This window comes from Aspergillus niger (genome assembly GCF_000002855.4).
Source record: "Aspergillus niger supercontig An01".
NCBI lineage: Eukaryota > Fungi > Ascomycota > Eurotiomycetes > Eurotiales > Aspergillaceae > Aspergillus > Aspergillus niger.
The window spans coordinates 552,619-570,943 of NT_166518.1; the positions used below are offsets into that span (position 1 = coordinate 552,619).

An 18,325-nucleotide genomic window follows, 5' to 3' on the forward strand; every position below is an offset into this window, starting at 1 on the left:
CGATTAATTGATTGATTGATTGATGGGTCTCAAGTACAGTTGATTGGATGGGATATCGATACTTTGTACGATCTCGTGATTCTTTCTTATGTTACATTGCATGCAATTATCATTTCTACTACCTTATATTATAGTACCCATAAGTAGCTACGAAACAACACTCAATTGATAGGACCAGATATCCCAACAAACATATTCAGCCTCATTTTCACCTCATATCACAACTAAGCAAGCAAGCATAGAAATATATGTCAGGCTCTGCTTAACCAAAACTACCACCTCAAATTCAACTACACTGTACACCTGCTATCAACTCAACGACCGACAATCATACACTTCCCTCTCGACACCAAGGCTATCATTCATTAAGTGATAAAGATACCACGAACAAGCACCCATCCAAATACCTACACATTCTTCCAACTGTACTACTCCGCATTCCCCTCCAAACCAAAATAACATATACATATACATACGCTAGATACTACTACAGATAATCCACACATTAGTATCAATGCTCTACCCCAACCAAAACGAAACAAGAAACAAAGTTCAAGGCGCATATTTGCCCGAGTGGATCCCCATCCAACCCAACCCAACCAGTTGGTTCAGTTCAAACTAAGATAGACATGTCAAGCAGTCAAACCTGGAAAAGGTTTCCGGTCTGATGTCGGTGCTTACTTCTATCTATGTTGTCTCATATATCATGTGTGTGTGTGTGTATGTTATGACGAGGCTATTTTATCGATAGTCATGCAAGGGATTATATTGCAGTGTAGAATAGGAAGAATGACAAATTCTGTCGGGGAATTTGTGATTGATTATAAATCAGATTTGGGGTAGCTACATAGATAGCTGCGTGTGCTCGATGTCTTGGTTTCGTTTCTAACATGAGTTGAATACTATAGTGTTGTCTGGTGAGACGTGCATTCGGAACTGAGAAATCGTCTAGCAACTCATTGTTGTATCCGTATCTAACCTGATCATGTATACAATGCCAGCACTATAATTATGAAGTAAACGCATAGCGTCATGAATGACCAATATAGAAAGGCCTAAAACCAGCTTGACAGACCAACGATCCTTAATCTAAAATCTCCCTAATCTGCGTTTTGCAGCTTCGACTCGATCGAGATAATATCATCTTCCTCATGCACCTCAATCACCCGATTAACCTCCGCCGTATTGCGCATCAACTCGACAGCACCCGCATACATCATGCGCGAATTCGGGTTGCAGTTCACGGGGAGGTAGTAGAGCATGACGTAAGGAACGGTGAGACGGCCGGAAGCCTAATACAACAAACACAAGTTAGGTCTTCCTCGCTAAGTCTAGATGAAACAAGGCTTGTCGAAATACTCACGAGGGTAAGGGGATAGCTAAGGAGGATAAACCGAGGGGACGACTCGGGCAGCTCGTCGGCTAGATCCTCCATCTTGGAGTAAACCTCGCCATCTTCAGGTCTGATCTCCTGGCTCTTACTATCGATGATATCTGCCAACCCTGTTGTCAACGACCCATTGTTCTGAGATATCCGATGTGAAGCGAACAAGTTCGCGCGATAGCTGTGACGGTTGTGCTCGTGATAGATAGAGGATAAGAGAGCGGGGTTATGTAGCAACGACAGGAGACGGGATCCTACAAATGATGGCCTGCGGATCCTTAGCGCGGGAGGTTCCCAAGCGGAACTTGCGAAGCTTTTCTTTGGTCTCGGGGGAAAAGGAATATAGTCGTGATTCAGACTGCATGGACGGAGGCTCCAGGTTAGCAGGGGGGAAAGGGAGCGGGAGCGCGATGCGGGGCAATGTCCACTTACCATGTTGTGATAAGGGTGATGCGACAGTAAGGCGGAGGTAGAAACAGGATATTCGGAAGTGCGCTAGAAGCAAGAGAGTCGAAAATCGGAACCCCCAGACGGGATGTGAGCGGGGATGGATGGAGATGAATTTGACCGAAGAGAACGAAGGAGGAACAAGCAAGTGGTGGTGCTCCGCGTTTTCGGCCCGGTGGGATGAAGAGCGCGGCACTTCTCCACTTCCTCTTCGCTCTCCCTTCACTTTCATTCAATAATTCTCCTCCCCGCCCGCGCTTGTTTGTTACTCCGCCATTCACCCTCTCCTCCTCCTCCCTTTCCCTCATGTTCAGTCGTCTCGGTCAAGTCGCCCGCCATCTCACTCGACCGTCCCTCAACCTCCATTCCACGCCTACCTTCACCTCGCCCTCTCTGACCCCGCCCCTGCTTCGTGCGCCATCTCCCAAAATGACATCATCCGTCCTCCCGAAGAATAAGAGGACCATTCACACGGCGGCATGCCTGATTATTGGTGATGAGGTCCTTGGTGGAAAGGTGAGGAGCGATTAAGTTATACCGGCGTCTGCTATTCAGTTGCTTTTCTACCTTTTGAAGCGTCGTGCATACCCACCTTGGTTTTCACCAAGACTGACTGTTTGCCGATAATGCCAGACCATCGACACCAACTCTGCCTTCTTCGCCAAGTTCTGCTTCTCCCTCGGCATTCAACTGAAGCGCATTGAAGTGATCGCAGACGATGAGAGCGAAATCATTGAGGCAGTGCGACGTATGAGCGACCGCTATGATTTTGTCGTTACCAGTGGAGGCATTGGCCCAACGTCCGTACACCCCCTACGTCGATTGCACACCCCACACGAGCATGAATACTGCATATGGCTTGAAAGCTGACTGATGAATGATTGTGAATCGCAAAAGCCACGACGACATCACCTATGAATCGATAGCCAAGGCCTTCGGTCTGAACCTAAAGCTCCACCAAGCCGCATTCGAGCGTATGAAGAAGCTGTCCAAGCCCCATCCCATGCAGCCAGACTTCGATTGGGACACCCCGTCACCTAGTCTGACTGCGAAGTTGCGCATGGTCGAGATCCCTCACGACGAGTCTGTGCCTTTGGAAGAACAGGCCGTTTTTGTTGCCGAAGATATGTGGGTGCCGATCGCCATCGTCAACGGCAACGTCCATATCCTTCCTGGTGTTCCTCGTCTCTTTGAAAGGCTACTCGAGCACCTCAAGCCGAACTTGTTGCCTCGCTTGGTTAACCCGGAGGGGAAGGGCATCTATCGCTACCTGTTCAGCACACCACTTCCGGAGAGTACGGTCGCCCCTTATCTGACGGAACTTGCTACACGCGTTGCTTCAAAGAACATCAAAGTCGGCAGTTATCCCCGGTGGGGTAATAAGCGCAACACTGTGACTCTAGTCGGCACTGACAAGGAATTCATGGACTCGCTTATCGCAGAGGTGGAGCAGAATGTCGAGGGAACCAAGGTAACTCGAGAGGATGAGCTTGACCCTCCCTCTGACACCGAGGAGAGCAAATAAGTGGAACGCTGGCGGTCATAGTATGCCTTTGTGCAGACAATAGTTGCTAGAGAATTAGACAATGACACGCTTATTCCGAATATGTCATGGTATCACTCGGTTGTATGGGCGTTAGGAGTCCACGGACCTGCAGACGTGCTGTTCTCAACGGTGTCCATACAAATATTGTGCCATCAGGGACGCGTGCAAGTCAAAAATCAACGTACCACTCATCACTCACTACAAAAGTAGAAGTTGTTAAGGTTAGAAAACCAGCCACTAAATCCCCAAAGACATCACTAAGGACCCAACCATAAAATACGAACCGCAGAGAGACAGAAGAATGAAGGCTTATTCTCGAGGACCACAATTTCCAAAATCAAATAAGATTACCCAATAGTTCAAGTGTATACATGAAGGAAGAAATCGGACAGACTAAGATAGATATGCTTATTGCGCGCCGCTGCTGAGTGCAGAATAGGGGGAACGAAACCAAGGAAAGACCAAAATAAGAGGTGGGAAGAGCGAAGACGGGCAAACGACAGGCTAGCTGGCACCGCGATATCACAACGTCTATACTTCCAACAGACTACCCGGTTCCTTCCCAGGGCCGTTGGAGCATCAACATGCAGTTATCTCGCCGAGAAGGATTCAGCAGGTGCGATCAAGCCCGACATAGAGCAAATTCGGTGAAAGAGAACAAAACGTATCCCCGATGCATATAGGAAAGAGATCAAATGAGATTGAGGGCGACAAGTAAAAGAGGATCAGCGGCTGCTGAATGTGCAAAAGATCTGAATTGCTCGTCCAGCGCGGCCGACAAGACGAAGAGGAAGGATGATTCTGCAGTTCCGAATAGTACCACAAATGCGAACCGCGACAATAGCGTACCTATATTAATGCACAGATCTATTGACAGGCTCCGTTCTCGTCCTTTCAAAGATCGAGAAATCGTCAAAGAAAAATCAATCTTCCAAAAAGTAATAATAAACAAAATAGAGGAACAAAGGGGGAATCGAACGTTCATGGAGACGATGGCGGCATTAGGGGGTTGAGAGCAGACATCATCTGAGAGTTGAGGCTCGTATGGTATAATGATCACAAATCAAAAAACGCGTGTTGACCAGCCACATGTTGCAGCAAGGCAAGTGGCCCGTCTCTGTTGCTGACCTCTCTTTCCAGCCGGGAGTGAATGTATGTGTTTTTGCTTTCCTTCCGTATCTCGACCTGTATGTATTTCTTTTAGATCCAACGCCTGTCCCATTACATAATTATACATTTTCCACAGCAGCCGGCGTCATCGCCAGGCTCGCTGACGTCCATTTTTCCTTCCGGGGCGCGTGAGCCGCCGCCCGCGCCAGACGGGTACGATGACATCTCTTTGTTGAACCGACGGATCTCGCGCACGAGGTCGTAGAAAGCGTTCTCGACGTTAATACGGGACTTGGCGGATGTCTCGATGAACTTGCAGCCGAACTGCCGTGCTAGAGCCTCACCCTCTGTAAAGTAAAGAAAGAACCGTCAGCCACATCCTCCCCCGGCAAGCAGATGCTGGGCCGGGAAACCCACCTTCTTCGGAAACAGCCCTCTCCTTTTCTAAATCGCACTTGTTGCCGACCACGATGATGGGAAAGTAGTCCTTATCCTTGACTCGCAGGATCTGTTGTTGGAAAGTCATGATTTCCTCGAATGATTGGCGCGACGTTATCGAGTAGACGAGAAGGAAGCCTTCGCCGGTTCGCATGTACTGTTCACGCATCGCCGAGTACTCCTCCTGTCCGGCAGTATCTAAAACGTCCAACAATGCCACCTCCTCGTCGATAACGCACTGCTTGCGGTAGGAATCTGTATAAACACGATCGAAACATGAGCCACACGGTCGGGAAAGCTACAGTAGAGCTCAGCGCCCACCTTCAATTGTCGGGTCATATTCATCCACGAAGTGGCTCTGGATCAATTGAATAGTCAAGCAAGACTTTCCGACACCACCACCACCGACAACGACGAGTTTGTATTCTCTTAAGAACTATATGCGACCGAGAGGTGAGCGAATCGTCCATTTTCCGGGGTGAGGCAGTGTGCGGAGATCATGAGAGAAAGTCGGTCGGGAAGGGAGGTTGACAGGAGGCACATGGAAGCTAATGACGGAAATTGGAAAGCGCAGCGACAAGGCTTACCTTGGAAGCCATTCTGGTAGGATCTGGCGTGAATTATGCCGTGAGGGAAGGGAAGGGGAGGAGGGGAAGAGAGAGAGAGAAGCGGTAATGGAAGCTATCCCAACAGGAGCTGTGACAGCGGGTCGAAGGAGCAGCAACACAAATTTCTTTTGCAGAAAGAGACAAGACGACAAGAGTCGGGGCCCAGGTCGTCGGGGGTTTCGCGCAAAGCAAAGGCGCCTAAAGGGCAGTCCACAGCAACGGCGGGTCTAATGATTAGGCCAAGCTTAAAGCAGCAGACTGGGGGGGAGCAGCAGCAGCAGAAGTGCGTGTGGGAAGTAGGATCCAGGGGGGGAGGGGGGGGGTCGTGGAACTTTGCAGGCAGGCGGAATTGAAGGCGAACCGGCAGGGTTTCGGCGTGGTCTGCAGTTCGTCTTGGACCCAATGCGTTCTAAGCGATCAGGGAATATGGAAAGTCGAAGGGAACTACTTAGAACACCTTCGAGAACCAGGGTGGATTCAAGGAGGGAAGATAAAAAAAAAAAGAAAAAGAAAAAGAAAAAGAGGGAAAGGGAAAAGAGAGAACGGGGTGGAGAGACTTTGGGAGGGGAAAGGGGAGAGGGAGAGGAGATGATTAAGGAGAGTTAAGCCAACTGAGGAACGGAGGTGGGGATAGGCAGGGCAGCCCAGAAAGGAGGAGAGAGAGTCTAGATAGTCAACTACTGAATACTAACTAGTAATGGACAGTCAAGTAGTAAGTGCGTAGTATTGGATAGGAACTTCCACAAGAACACAGAGCAAGTCACAAAATGACAATATGTAAATTATTAACCGCGGGATAAGCGCCTTGATTGGTGTGGAACACCCCTACCGACGATGTGAAAAGAGCGCACTTCCATCGAGAAATTGATATGATGCGCCTGCTGATTGGAAGGAAGGGGATTCGAAGGTTCGCCAGAATTAATCTCACCACAATCACTAACGATATGATAATCCTCCTAGTGCAGGAGTCGGTTAAGCACAGATTGCTAGTCGTATCTGACTACTGCTGCTGCTACTACTACTACTGCTGCTGCTGCTGCTGCTGGTCTTACAACTTGACTCCGGTTAATGGCACAAACTGTGTGGACCGAATTGAAAGGGGGGTGGAAGACAGAGGGAAGATCAAAGGGAAGGGAGAGAGAGACAGAGAGAGAGAGAGAGAAAGAGAGATGAGCAGTGGGTGTGGCATTAACCGGCAACGCGTGTGGATTCAACCAATCCAGCCAACTGTTTAATTTCACTGGTCCCGGTTGGCCCACCCGCCGATAATTAACCTCAATCGTCCGATCGCAAGATATGAACCTGAACAGCAACAGCCTGGCCTCGAATCCGTGCCAGGTACTCCGTGTACCCCAGATACACAGCACACCCATCACAATCAGAATGGTTTTCTGTCAATCCTTCCTTCATCCAGTGAGATCATCTTTGATAGGCTACTGCAACGGTATTCTCGTGAGTGGAGGTCCGATCATTAGGGAAGAAAATTGAGTCAGTCGGTGGGAAGGAAAATGGTTGCATGGTGAGGTAGCCTGAAAAAAGGGGCCGGGGGGATCGAATTCCCAGGGCACCCAAGATTAATGATCCATTGGGTCTAGTGTCGCTGTCCCTCTCTCTCTCCCTCTCTCTCCCTCCCACACTTGCCAATACCGTACAGTAAGAATTTGGTGGTTTAATAGGATGAATAAATTAGTTGTTCCCTACACAGAACTAGTTACTAGTATTCGGTTCATTTACTATGTCATGTATAATGAATGAATTTCGTATTGATGATCTGACCCAGCAGATCCCACCCTCCCTCCGTACCACCACCCAGCACTCAATAAATGGTGACTGTCATTAGCTTTGCACAGAATCACAATATAAGCTCGACTCCAGTACGAGCCGTTAGTAAACTATGCATTTGATTGACTCCATGACTTTGTGAAACCATTCATCGTATCTCTCCCAGATTAATCTTCACCAGCTCCACCCTACTTTTTTAGCGCCGGTCGTTAATGCTTCTAAATTGTCCAGTGTTCTCCATCCCAACTTTTTCCCCCTGAGGGTCCTCTCCCCTGCTCACCTTACGCAACACAGTAAACGAACGAATAGCTTCCGGAGTCTAAGCCAATCACCGTGAGGCCTGCTGGGTGGATTCGCTCCTCTCTTGACTCTGCGTCCCGCTCCGGTTCCTTGAACAAGTGAACTCCTTCGGTCCCAGGGTGCAGGCTTACTTACGCAAGCACTGTAAGAGAGGCAACAAACGAACTCCCATTGATAATAAGTTTCCCGTCCGGCTCAGTCAAAACTCGGAACGATCCATTGGACTAAAGGCCTTGGACGTTACAATTTAATAGGGGAAAACGGGGTAGCTTCCCCTAGAGGGACTTTCTACTGGACGTGAGCCTTGCTGTGGGCGCGTGGAGAGAAAAAAGAATATAATAAAATAACATAAAATAAAAAAAAAAAGAGGGTGAGTGGGAGTGCGTGAGTGAGTGAGTGAGTGAGTGAGGGTGGATGAGTGAGAGAGCATCCATCATTCATGGATCCGAGGTCCCTTGTCCTTTTCGGCACAACCGTTTTCCTTCTAGAAGGGTAGAAAACTATTCTCAGCCTTAACAGATGCAACATGACAGCTCCGATTTGACACACCGAGTTACATCATCATTCGAAATATTGAGTCTGAGTCTGGCTTCCTTTTGGCTTCGACAGCGTCATGGAATTGTGTCCCTGGAGAGGAGGGGGGGGGAAACTGAGTCCAATGGAGTGAGTCGTGCTCGACTAGTCCAGAAGAAGCCTAAAATAGCCGCAGACCGAGTTTAGGATGTTCTCCACGCCTCCACTTTTTGCCAGAGGTGATATATTGGTCTGTGAGACCGTCCGATCCCATAGCCCATGTTACTGCTCAATCACCATTGGCGAATGAGGCGGCGACCTCGACACAACTCCTTGCTCCCCTTCGGTGATGAGCGGAGTAATCCCGGATGATAGTACCCTCGAGTGTCAAGAGATGACGTCCCGCAAAATTTTAACCCCGGAAGTCTGAACACATTTTTGCATCCTTGCATCCTAGCTGCAGCTGGGGAGATTTTGCCTTGCTCCCGTAATACCACTTACTTCCTGCAGTGTCGTGCGTTGATCCTTTCCCACCACATGCGCTTCTCATTGACTCTCGCCAGGGTCGTCTTTTCTTATCTTCTGCTGCTACTACCCTGGAGCGAAACTAAACCCACCCGTGTTCCCGAGCCATGGCACCCAAGCCACCTCCTCCAAGTCACATTGCCTGATTTTGCGGACAACTGCTGATCGCGGAAATCTCTTCCATCCTACCGACTCATCACATTTGAACAGAGCCATGGCTCGGTTTGGAGGCTACTACCCAAGTCTGGGTAACCGACCGCTTCAGGGACAAAGATACATACCTGCGGGGTCGTCGGGGCCTGCGACCGAGATCGGTACCTGTCACCTACCCTGACTATCGTACCAGTCATACTCCAGACCTTGTCCATGTGCCTGGATGCCCAAATCAGGATCAAACATTCTCCCGCATCGATTACCAAGCGGGCAGAGCACTGATTTGTCTGCGAAGATATCCTAATCGAAGCACATACTCACACCGCCCTCCGATGTTCGGTCAGCAGTGCGTGCTTTATCTTCGAGTACTAGATGGGCAGACCGAAATTTCCAATGACTAGATCGCTAAGCCCAGCCGACAGGCATCAAACATGCCCATGACGTGGCCAGACAAGAAACGGCATGCGACATCAAGCCATCACAATGAGACTTGCAGTAGGCAGAAGTCCCGCCCACACTCTATCTACCTACGACACCCAAGTTCATATAGCTGGGTGGGGTTAATTCAGTCAATCTCTCCCAATTTGTTCATCCCCTCCGTGACACATCCAATGCCTCCGACTATGCCGTCAAACGTCAACAATAACTTTGTTCCATGACTGGCGCATATCAGAATGATCTGCGGGGTACCAAGAACAGACAGGCATCGCTTAAACGGTAAACCATCACACTGACTTTTGGCTGACACAAACCCTGAGCCACAAAGGGGTCATAGCTACTAGTCGATACAAAGTGAGCTGCCCCCCCCTTTTCGGATCTCGGATATTTACCTACCTTGTCTATGTTCGACTCTCTCCAAGTGAGCACAGTAGGTATTGGTAAGATTCCAAATCAACCGCTCACCTACCGTAAGGAAAACCAATTATCATGTGTAAATTGCAAATCATATGGTCTAAAGTATTTAGTCCGCTTCAGGATGTTGTGCATAGACAACTTACTACTCGTTCCTTTTGGCCCCCAATGATATATTATGCAGGGGTAGATAGTGTACTTAAAGCTTGGGGGCCGGCCGGGGGTCTCCGCTGTTGATTCCTTGCCGTCTGTCTATCTGTCTGTCTGTCTCCCTGAAGAAACCTCAGTGGAGAGGAAGACCACAGTATTTTCAACCTAGTAATTAGCTGCACATTGTGCTCGCCTCTTTTTACATCAGAGCTTTTCGTGTCTCGTTCAAGTGGTGTTGGTCTAACAGATCCCTTCTTTGAAAATATGCCAGTACCCCAGAAAAAGGCAGTAGGATGTTGGAGTGACCATCTTAATAGTAAAGTTACTTCTGGGTCAGACCATTTACTAAACGTACAGTAAGTGACTAACTACTTACTCACATTTGTAGTTCTTTTGCCTTTCCTCTTATGAGAGTAGCATAGTTATGTCTGTATTTGCCTGTCTCGTTTCCTACCGTAGTTGCCTTTCACCACAATTTTATCTTGGTCCTAGTTGCTTATTATCAAGCCGGTCAATGGCAATTAAGCAGCCTGCTTATCTCCGGGAGTTCATACAAGCCTTCAATATATAGCATAGAAAAAATGAAAGCAAATGTACTCCGAGATGTTCATGGGATTTAACTATTGCTACGTACATGTCTGACTAGCTCCTGTATCTGGTATTTCTCAGGAATATTCCCTATCACTTGTCTCCTTAATCAGAAGGAAAAATGGAACAGAAAAAGGAAAAGCATTTGAGGTTTGTTACTTGCAAGGAAAGATCGCTGAAATAAAAGTCATGGTTATCGTGCCGTTGACGTAAATCAAACCGAGAAGTCATCAGATCATATCGTCCCCATGGGTACTTTGTGTGTTCCCCGGGTGTTTGGGGGTATTCAAGAGAAAATTCGACCAGGATCAAGAGATTAATGGTATGAAAACTGCCAGGTAGATAGTTATGCCCAACGTATGAAATCCAACTAGTCAAGAAGGATATCCTGAATACAACTTGAAAAGAACTGGTTCTCCGGCGAATGATTCCCAGGTCTGCATAGTTGTGAAAGTATCGTAAAAGAGCACGTCTCCCTGTTTCCAGGTATGCCAATAGCAGACTCTACGGTCATAGAGGAGAGGATTCAGGATATTGCATAGTCTAGTTGAGTCAGCGGTTGAGATATCTTCGATGGCGATGAGAGTGGGATCACAGGTGATATTGCTTTGAGAGAGGAGCGAGTGGTAACGGAAGCAGGGCCGGCCGTGAGAAAAGTGCGGTATGATCAAGGGCAGGGAACTGGTCTCAGTGTCGTGGGATGAAGTCTCTGCGTTCCAGGAAAGTTGCTGGAGTATGCCGACGGTGTAGCTGGCTGGAAGGTGGTGGAAAAACAGAGGGGATGCGGAGAAAAGACTGCGTCTGGTGTTCTCTGAGATAGGGCCAGGGGCACTGATGAGCTGATATCTATTCGGGAGTGGATTCTATGTGAGTGGGAAGTTAAAGAATCTTGAGAAACAGAGTTAGCTTACTTGGCTGGAGAGGAGACCGGACACTGCTTGATGTGATGGGCTTCTTGATCCTCCATGATCTCAGTTGGCCCATCGTAGGGCAGCCAACCTGACAAGGTAGTGCTTTTCGAATCTTGTGAATCACCATCTTCGGCTTTTTCTTCAGGATTGAAGTCGGATATCGAAAGGTAAGAAGCGTCAACGCTCTCAGCTTTCTGCGCGATCAGCTCATGGTCATGAGTGTCTGTAAATCCGCGAAGGACAACTGGTGAGTTCTCGTGTGCTAGACCCTGCACTTTCTCCATTTCAACCTGGCTTATTGAGGTTGGATTGAGAGGCGTGATCATCATGCCACAGGGATAGATGGGATCGACTGCTACCGGCGATGACCAGTTGTACAGCTCAGATATAAAACGGTAGCACCATGGACGCCCGTTTTTGTGGACTAACTCCAATTCTGGGTTAGCATCGAAAACTTCGCGCCATCCATATATGAAGCGGCCGTCAACAGTATAGCAAGGTGCTGAGTGCCATGGTGTGACTGGTTTTGAGGATCTCGGGAGAACATTTATGGAGATCTTGGTTAATCCATTTGATGGATGGATTGAAAGACGGATGTAACCTGAGTAGTTCTTTATGATGGCTTCTGCAAAGGCCTATAGTGAAACCACACGTGTTAGTGCCATTCAATACTGTTATGCTTGGTTAGCGTTCAAGTTTTGGGTGAATTATTCCACTCACCGCGCCTCGTGTGATCATGGCTTTGGCAACATTCCCCAGGTACTTCTTGTGTGCCTTGCGAGATGTGGTACCATTCTCTACATAAAGATGTTCCAGGTCCTTGGTCAAGAACTTTATGTATCCTCGATAAGTGGTGCAGATGTTTTCGTCTGACTTGATCATAACAGCGGCGTCAAATCCCACCGGTGTGTGCTGTTCAATTAGTTCCTGGCGAAACACCGGGGCCAACCTTTCGTACGTCTCTCCGTCAAGTTTGACGTCCTCATGGCTGTGAACAAGGTCGCGCAGTCTGGCGAACTCGATATGGTCGTACTTATTTTCAGCAACCATTTCCCTCAGTGCATGGCCATATTCCCAGACGTCTCTGTCAGAAACGCCCAGGATATCTACCGACAGTCAGTCCCTATTTTAGCATACAAGATCATGAGTACTTTCTTCTCGACTTACCGTTGTACACGAGGCCATCAGATACAATGGTGAGCTTAGCTCCATATTCATAGACGTCACTAATAGCAGCGCAGAGTCCGTTAAGGTGCGCGAGACAAATCTCTTCGCCTTTGTCAGGAAGGCTTCCCAAAGTCTTATTTCCCTGATTCGGAGACTTGAAGGGGAAAGCCGGTAGAATCATTCGGATCGGCTGTTTGGCCCGGATCTGAGACCACATCTTGGATAGAAACATAATGTTTCCGTCGCTGGTGCGATCACTTGCGGTTGCTGGCACCATGGTACGATACCGACCGATGATTTCCATGATCTCAAAGGCCTTTAGCAGTGGATCGTTCTCGTACTTGCGTTCTGAGACTTGTGGGTCGATAGTCGACTCCATAGGGAAAATGTCTGACTCCATGGGAACGACGCCTGACTCCATAGAGACGAGATCTGACTTCATATGGAAGAACTCTCTCTCCATAAGGAAATTGTCTGACTCCATAGGAAACATGTCAATCTCTAAGGGAATGATGTCTGGTCCAAATCCTTGTTCCATATTGGCGCTGTTGAGATACAGGTATGTGCAGGTGGTGTTGTGGGCATCTCAGAAGACTGAGGCGTGAAGATTTACACGTCTGTATAACACGAAGTGAGAATGCACTTCACTGGCTACACGCCGACTAAGCGATGCAAACTCATATCATACTCTAGCTTGAGTTCGGGGTGAACCGTTCAGGGACCGTGATGTCAATCATCCAAATCAACATTGCACTGTGCCGGATGCAGTAATTGATTTACCCACCGGAACCAGTCGATGATAGCCCTTCAGGTACCATCGCCATCCACTATCATTTTCAGAGTGACGAGGTGGGTGCAATGCTCTGCTGGCATCGTCCGTAGAAGATAACCGTGTAGGCACATCGACTCGAGTTGCTATAAGGATGGTGCGAATAAAAGTAGGCTACCATAAAAAGCCTGAGGTTTCACTATATAATGAGCTGACGGCAATAATGCAGACCGATTGTGCCCCTCAAGTCGCAAAGAAAATGTCACCGTTGCATCGGCAGCTTAGGAGTGCCGTTACTTATATATACCGAGCCGTAGATCCAGTTTGCGACACGCAATCTCCAAGTTACCTTTTGAACCAAAGCTGCCAGTTGCCCACGTTAAGTTATTAGCAAAGCTCTTGGATATATATAACCCGATCTTTCAACATATAAGTTGCTGATGGCACTGGATATAGTTGGCAACGGGTGACTTCGTATCATCATGTCGTTCCTTTCACACAAGGAAGTTGAATTCTTTACGCTTACTTTGATTCAGATATGCAGTCTCATCATGTAATATCATTTGACCATATCGTCTAAATCTACCAAAATTCCAGCCAATTCTAATGTCGCTCCACCATTGAGTGCTCTTTACAAGTCCACAAACATAAATGCGTATACACTAAGCCTTGCGGTGCATGGAAGTCGGGGATGCCTAAGTGACGGTGCCATCAGCTATGCTGTTGAGCCCTGTATGCGATGTTTGACTTACCTGGTGGCTAGGGAAAATCAAGGTATCTGCAATCACAACATTCTCGCGCCGACCGGCAGCAAATACAACCACCTCAGCAATATCATCGGGTGTAAGTGGCTCGCAGCCGCTGTAGTGCCCATAAGTAGTCAGTATTTGTCCATGTGCCTTTTTACTGTCAGCTGGGAGAACATATAAGGGATCCTTACGCATAAACTGCATCTGCCTTGGCCTTATCTCCGTAGAACCGCACAACGGAGAATTCCTATCGAAGAACAGTTATTAGAAGGGTCATGCAATTGACATAAGCGAAGTCTTACCGTCTCAACCTGGCCAGGATCAATCTCAATGATACGGATTCTTGTGGCGATAAGCTCCTTCCTCAAAGCATCGGTGAAAGATCTGATAGCCGCCTTCGTGGCACAATAGATGCTACCGCCAGGGTAAGCCTCGCGGCCAGCAATACTGCCAATGTTGATGATATCTCCGCGACCACCGTCGGCTCTCTTCTTGAAGATGGGAAGGATGGCCTGGGTCATGTTGATCAGTCCAGTAACGTTGGTCGAGAACATGACGTTGATATCCTCAGGTGCAATTTCCGGAGCCTTAGCAACTCCCTTAACAAGGCCTCTGCATTTCTCTTAGCACAGACTTGTGAGTAGCAGTTGGAAAAAGTCCTGACTCACGCATTGTTAACCAAGACATCGATTTCCTTGAACTCTTCGGGGAGAGACGGCACGAATTTCTTGATATCTTCCGGGTTGCTCACGTCCAGCTGCACAGGCAACACCTTGACGCCCTCACCGACTTCCTCCTTAATCTCCTTAGCCAGCTCCTGCAGTGAATCAATGCGTCTAGCAGTCACGATGATCTTCAAGTCCTTGGGAGAAGTGCGGGCGAATTCCTTGGCAGTGCTTCGTCCAATACCGGAAGATGCACCGGTCACGAGGATTGTCTTGCCTTCAAGGCGCTTTGCCATTGCTGTCGCCATTGTGCGTTTAATAAAAGCTGGTCTGATTGCAGCACGAAACGGAAGCGGGGTGGATGCGGAGAATGATCCGGATGAAGGGGAGAGCTGTCGCAGGGATCTGAGAGTACTGTAATAAGCCTGGAGAAGCCGCATAAAGAGCCTGTCAGCTGGCGTCGATAACGGTCAAGTAAGAGAGAAAAGGTTTCAAATCGGACGAGGAGACAGGGGCTATTGGTGGTTTCTTATGAATCATAGGCCGAAGGTCGGGATGGCGTGTGCGGGGATCCGGCGAGGCCATTTCGTGCTCGGGCGGGGGGGCCTGGCCTCGGCTGATGGTTATGCCGGCCGGACTGGCTTCCGATGGCTGCTTGTAAATTCTCCCAGCTTCTGCTCCTCCCCCGATTCTGAATCTGCCAGGAACGATAGCTCTTTGGAGAACAGCTCATTCTTGTATTCGACACAAAGCGCCATCAGTCACACAACTACGCTGTTGAATCCTCTATCAACACGAATGCCTTGACTCCAGCTCTCAAAATCGGTCAATAGATGTCTTTCAGCTGAAGTCGCTCAATTATCGAACGATGCAGGAATCAGTCGCCGGATGATAAGTCGAACAGAGACGGTTTTAAAGCCATTGGCAGTAGGGGGGTTTCATTTTTGGAGCAAGAAACAGAATCTTTCCCATCCAGGCATGCCATTTTGTGCGGCTAGCTAGGCCTGGCAAAAGCATTAATCATTCACAGCCATGCAGAAATATGAACTAGCACTGATGATAGACCACCACTGCACTTGATCTTCACAGAACAATCTATATGACTCTCACGTTAGCACCAGTGTGGGCATATCCGTTAATTCCAGATACACTGAAACGACATGAACGTACCATTTCCTTTGGCGGTAGCTTAACCGCGGGCAATCCTCGAAGAAAAAGAAGCCATAGTCATCATATCCGCAACAGCTCTGAAGGGGACTTAGTAAGGTCGTAGTCAATTAGGCGAGAAATGGAGCAGCCTTTGGCCTCTTAGCGATCCACGACAACCACGACATCGTCTTATGGCCAGTATGATAAGCGGCCATGAAATTAGAATCCCGAAGACCGGGCTTTGCTTTTTTAGAACGCATGAATATGCCAAGGCTTCCACGCGTTCTTAGGTAACTAGCTTCGCATCGCCATGCAGAACTAGCTTAAACGGCTAGGTCAAGTCCTATTCTATCTGTCTGCGACCATTGACTACAAACACAAAATCGGGCACAGTCTTATGTTGGACAAGGAGTCATTGTATCCACTTCCTGAAGGTGACGCCAAACGGTACAATGCCACGGGTCCGTGGAGAAAGCTACCTAGTCGCCTTGATAATCTCGACATGAAAGGATCAGTAGGTGGCATAGCTTTGAGAAGTCACTGGGCATATGATAACGAAGATCTTCCTTCAGGTACTTTGGTATGCGAGTTTCCCGTATAGGTCTGGTGCTGGCGATCGTTCGCTACCGAACGTGCTAGCAAAGAGTTCAAGAGTTCAAGCCGCCAGCCCATCCACTATGATGAAAGACAAGACATCCTGATTTGAACGAACCACGGATTTCAGGGATCTGCAAACTGCAAGCGAAGAGATCGTCATCCCAGTCTGCAAACCTTGAGATCATGTGCTCGGACGCGGTAGGCACGTTCTCTGGTTGTTGCGCACGTATGAGGTGCCGAACCCTTTGGATCATTGAACATTGACACCTCGCATCAGTAAGATTGAACAACCATAGTATCTACCAGGTCATGTGTGAGCACAATGCTATGAGGTAACAACGGTCGCGAGCATACAGTAGGAAATTCAAGCAGGGTACCAAGCAAGCATGTCCGAAGCCCGTAAACCGAAGTCGACTGTGGAGTGTACTCCGTTTTCGGCGAATGGCCGGCGCTCCGAGGGGTGTTGAAGGCGGGATTCGGAACTCATGGTGTTTACCACCAGATAGATATCTAGATTCGACGTGATAGTCATTTGGATTCTCAGCCCTATTCGAGGAATTGTAATTCATAAGATGGCGTCTAGGGGAGGTTAAGGTTGGGGTCCAAGAACCAAGGAAATCTGGACTATTCTTCAGCCATGCAAGTAGAGTTTGAGCTCGGAAGTGACTCCGATGCTCGTGCGGCGTTTGACAAAAAGTCCTGAGACCATGACTTGGACAGTCAGGCATCAGAAGAAGTTAAATCAACTAACTATTGAAATGCTCTTATCTCCTTGTCGAAGTCCTGGCAATTGCCTGGGTCGGAGTTAAGGGCAGTGGATCGTCAGGGATAGTGGCTGGTCACTCGCTCTCTGACCGCTTCGGTGCCTTCTTTCCCTTTTCCCTCTCCGGCCGACGATCATCACTAGCTTTTGACAGTCCTCCAAGGCCCCAGAGTCAAGGCTTCTGTGCCAATGAGAGAGACCTCATGCTCCAGGAAAGTTCGACGGGCTATCTCCGTGGGCCAGAATGACATTATTGACATTTGACACAGGTCTATTCCAATGTTGACACCTCTCTCGTCCGTCGATCTTCGCATCTTGACTACACCCTTCAGTCCAAAGCATTGGATTCGCACGTCATTTTCATCTTTCCCCGTTGCACGTACCCCATAATATCTATCGTACAATTGAGAGTTGCCCCTTTTGTGACACCCGGAGCTTCGCATGGAGGTGCTTCGTGAGGACACATAGTGGGGACTTATCCACATATTATTTTACACCAATGAACGAAACGCCCCCAGGCATAGGCTCCAAGACAAATCCTCAGCTATCGAGACCAAGCTTCAGAGCCAAAAAGCAATTAGTCACCGGGTTGCATGGCAAGAAAATGGAATTGAACGTCGGGCAGCTTCCCCGAACTTCCGTAAGAGGTCTCTGCAGCGCTTATTTGCTGCGCAGGTCACATCGACAAGAAATGCACTTTTACTATTCAATGGTGGCGCTCTACCAACTGGCTGGTAGTGGACATCCTTTGCCGCTTATAGCTTGCCCGGCGCAGCAGTAGCGCGGCGCTATCCAGCCTCGTCCTCCCCCTCCCCTTTGAACCTGCATGGGACCCATCTTCTATTGATGATCATAGCCACATTGTCGCAGCCGCACCGCTGAATTGGGATGAGAATTTTCAAAGCAGTAAAACAAAGGAACCCCGAGTTTTCCTTCGGGTTCCATTCCCCCGGAATCATGTATGTCATTTGAATTATCGAGCCACGAGGAGCAACAATGGAAAGCACGCCCCTGTTCTATGCAGACTCGATGCGAGGGTTGCACAGCATTCTCCACATGCAAGCTCGGAGTCCACAGCTTTGATGCAGCCAAGCATGGCAACGGCTGCTGGCTTGCGACCTGGACTCATGGTCCTTGGAGGCACGAGTCATGCGAAACA

The 18,325-nt window shown here is 48.5% G+C and overlaps 5 protein-coding genes across 5 annotated transcripts; 1 reads left to right on the forward strand and 4 right to left on the reverse strand.

Annotated features, from left to right (window-relative positions):
• Positions 1 to 1,100: 1,100 nt before the first annotated feature.
• Positions 1,101 to 1,819, reverse strand: An01g02300 (uncharacterized protein; the record flags this gene model as incomplete). The annotated part of the gene is made up of 4 exons (XM_001388631.3): positions 1,101 to 1,292; positions 1,364 to 1,494; positions 1,643 to 1,742; positions 1,817 to 1,819. The coding sequence occupies 4 exons, from the start codon at positions 1,817 to 1,819 to the stop codon at positions 1,101 to 1,103; spliced, it is 426 nt and encodes a 141-aa protein (XP_001388668.1).
• A 441-nt stretch (positions 1,820 to 2,260) lies between these two features.
• An01g02310 (uncharacterized protein) lies at positions 2,261 to 3,356 on the forward strand (the record flags this gene model as incomplete). Its single annotated transcript, XM_001388632.3, has 3 exons — positions 2,261 to 2,347; positions 2,465 to 2,631; positions 2,729 to 3,356. The coding sequence occupies 3 exons, from the start codon at positions 2,261 to 2,263 to the stop codon at positions 3,354 to 3,356; spliced, it is 882 nt and encodes a 293-aa protein (XP_001388669.3).
• Positions 3,357 to 4,598: 1,242 nt separating this feature from the next.
• Positions 4,599 to 5,524, reverse strand: An01g02320 (uncharacterized protein; the record flags this gene model as incomplete). Its single annotated transcript, XM_001388633.3, has 4 exons — positions 4,599 to 4,834; positions 4,905 to 5,180; positions 5,247 to 5,361; positions 5,513 to 5,524. The coding sequence occupies 4 exons, from the start codon at positions 5,522 to 5,524 to the stop codon at positions 4,599 to 4,601; spliced, it is 639 nt and encodes a 212-aa protein (XP_001388670.1).
• A 4,310-nt stretch (positions 5,525 to 9,834) lies between these two features.
• On the reverse strand, positions 9,835 to 13,012 carry An01g02330 (uncharacterized protein; the record flags this gene model as incomplete). The annotated part of the gene is made up of 7 exons (XM_001388634.3): positions 9,835 to 10,153; positions 10,189 to 10,271; positions 10,443 to 10,486; positions 10,905 to 11,242; positions 11,308 to 11,942; positions 12,028 to 12,413; positions 12,475 to 13,012. 7 exons carry the CDS (start codon positions 13,010 to 13,012, stop codon positions 9,835 to 9,837), a joined length of 2,343 nt encoding a protein of 780 aa, XP_001388671.3.
• Positions 13,013 to 13,938: 926 nt separating this feature from the next.
• On the reverse strand, positions 13,939 to 14,965 carry An01g02340 (uncharacterized protein; the record flags this gene model as incomplete). The annotated part of the gene is made up of 4 exons (XM_001388635.3): positions 13,939 to 14,104; positions 14,184 to 14,239; positions 14,295 to 14,604; positions 14,661 to 14,965. The coding sequence occupies 4 exons, from the start codon at positions 14,963 to 14,965 to the stop codon at positions 13,939 to 13,941; spliced, it is 837 nt and encodes a 278-aa protein (XP_001388672.3).
• Between the last annotated feature and the right edge of the window lie 3,360 nt (positions 14,966 to 18,325).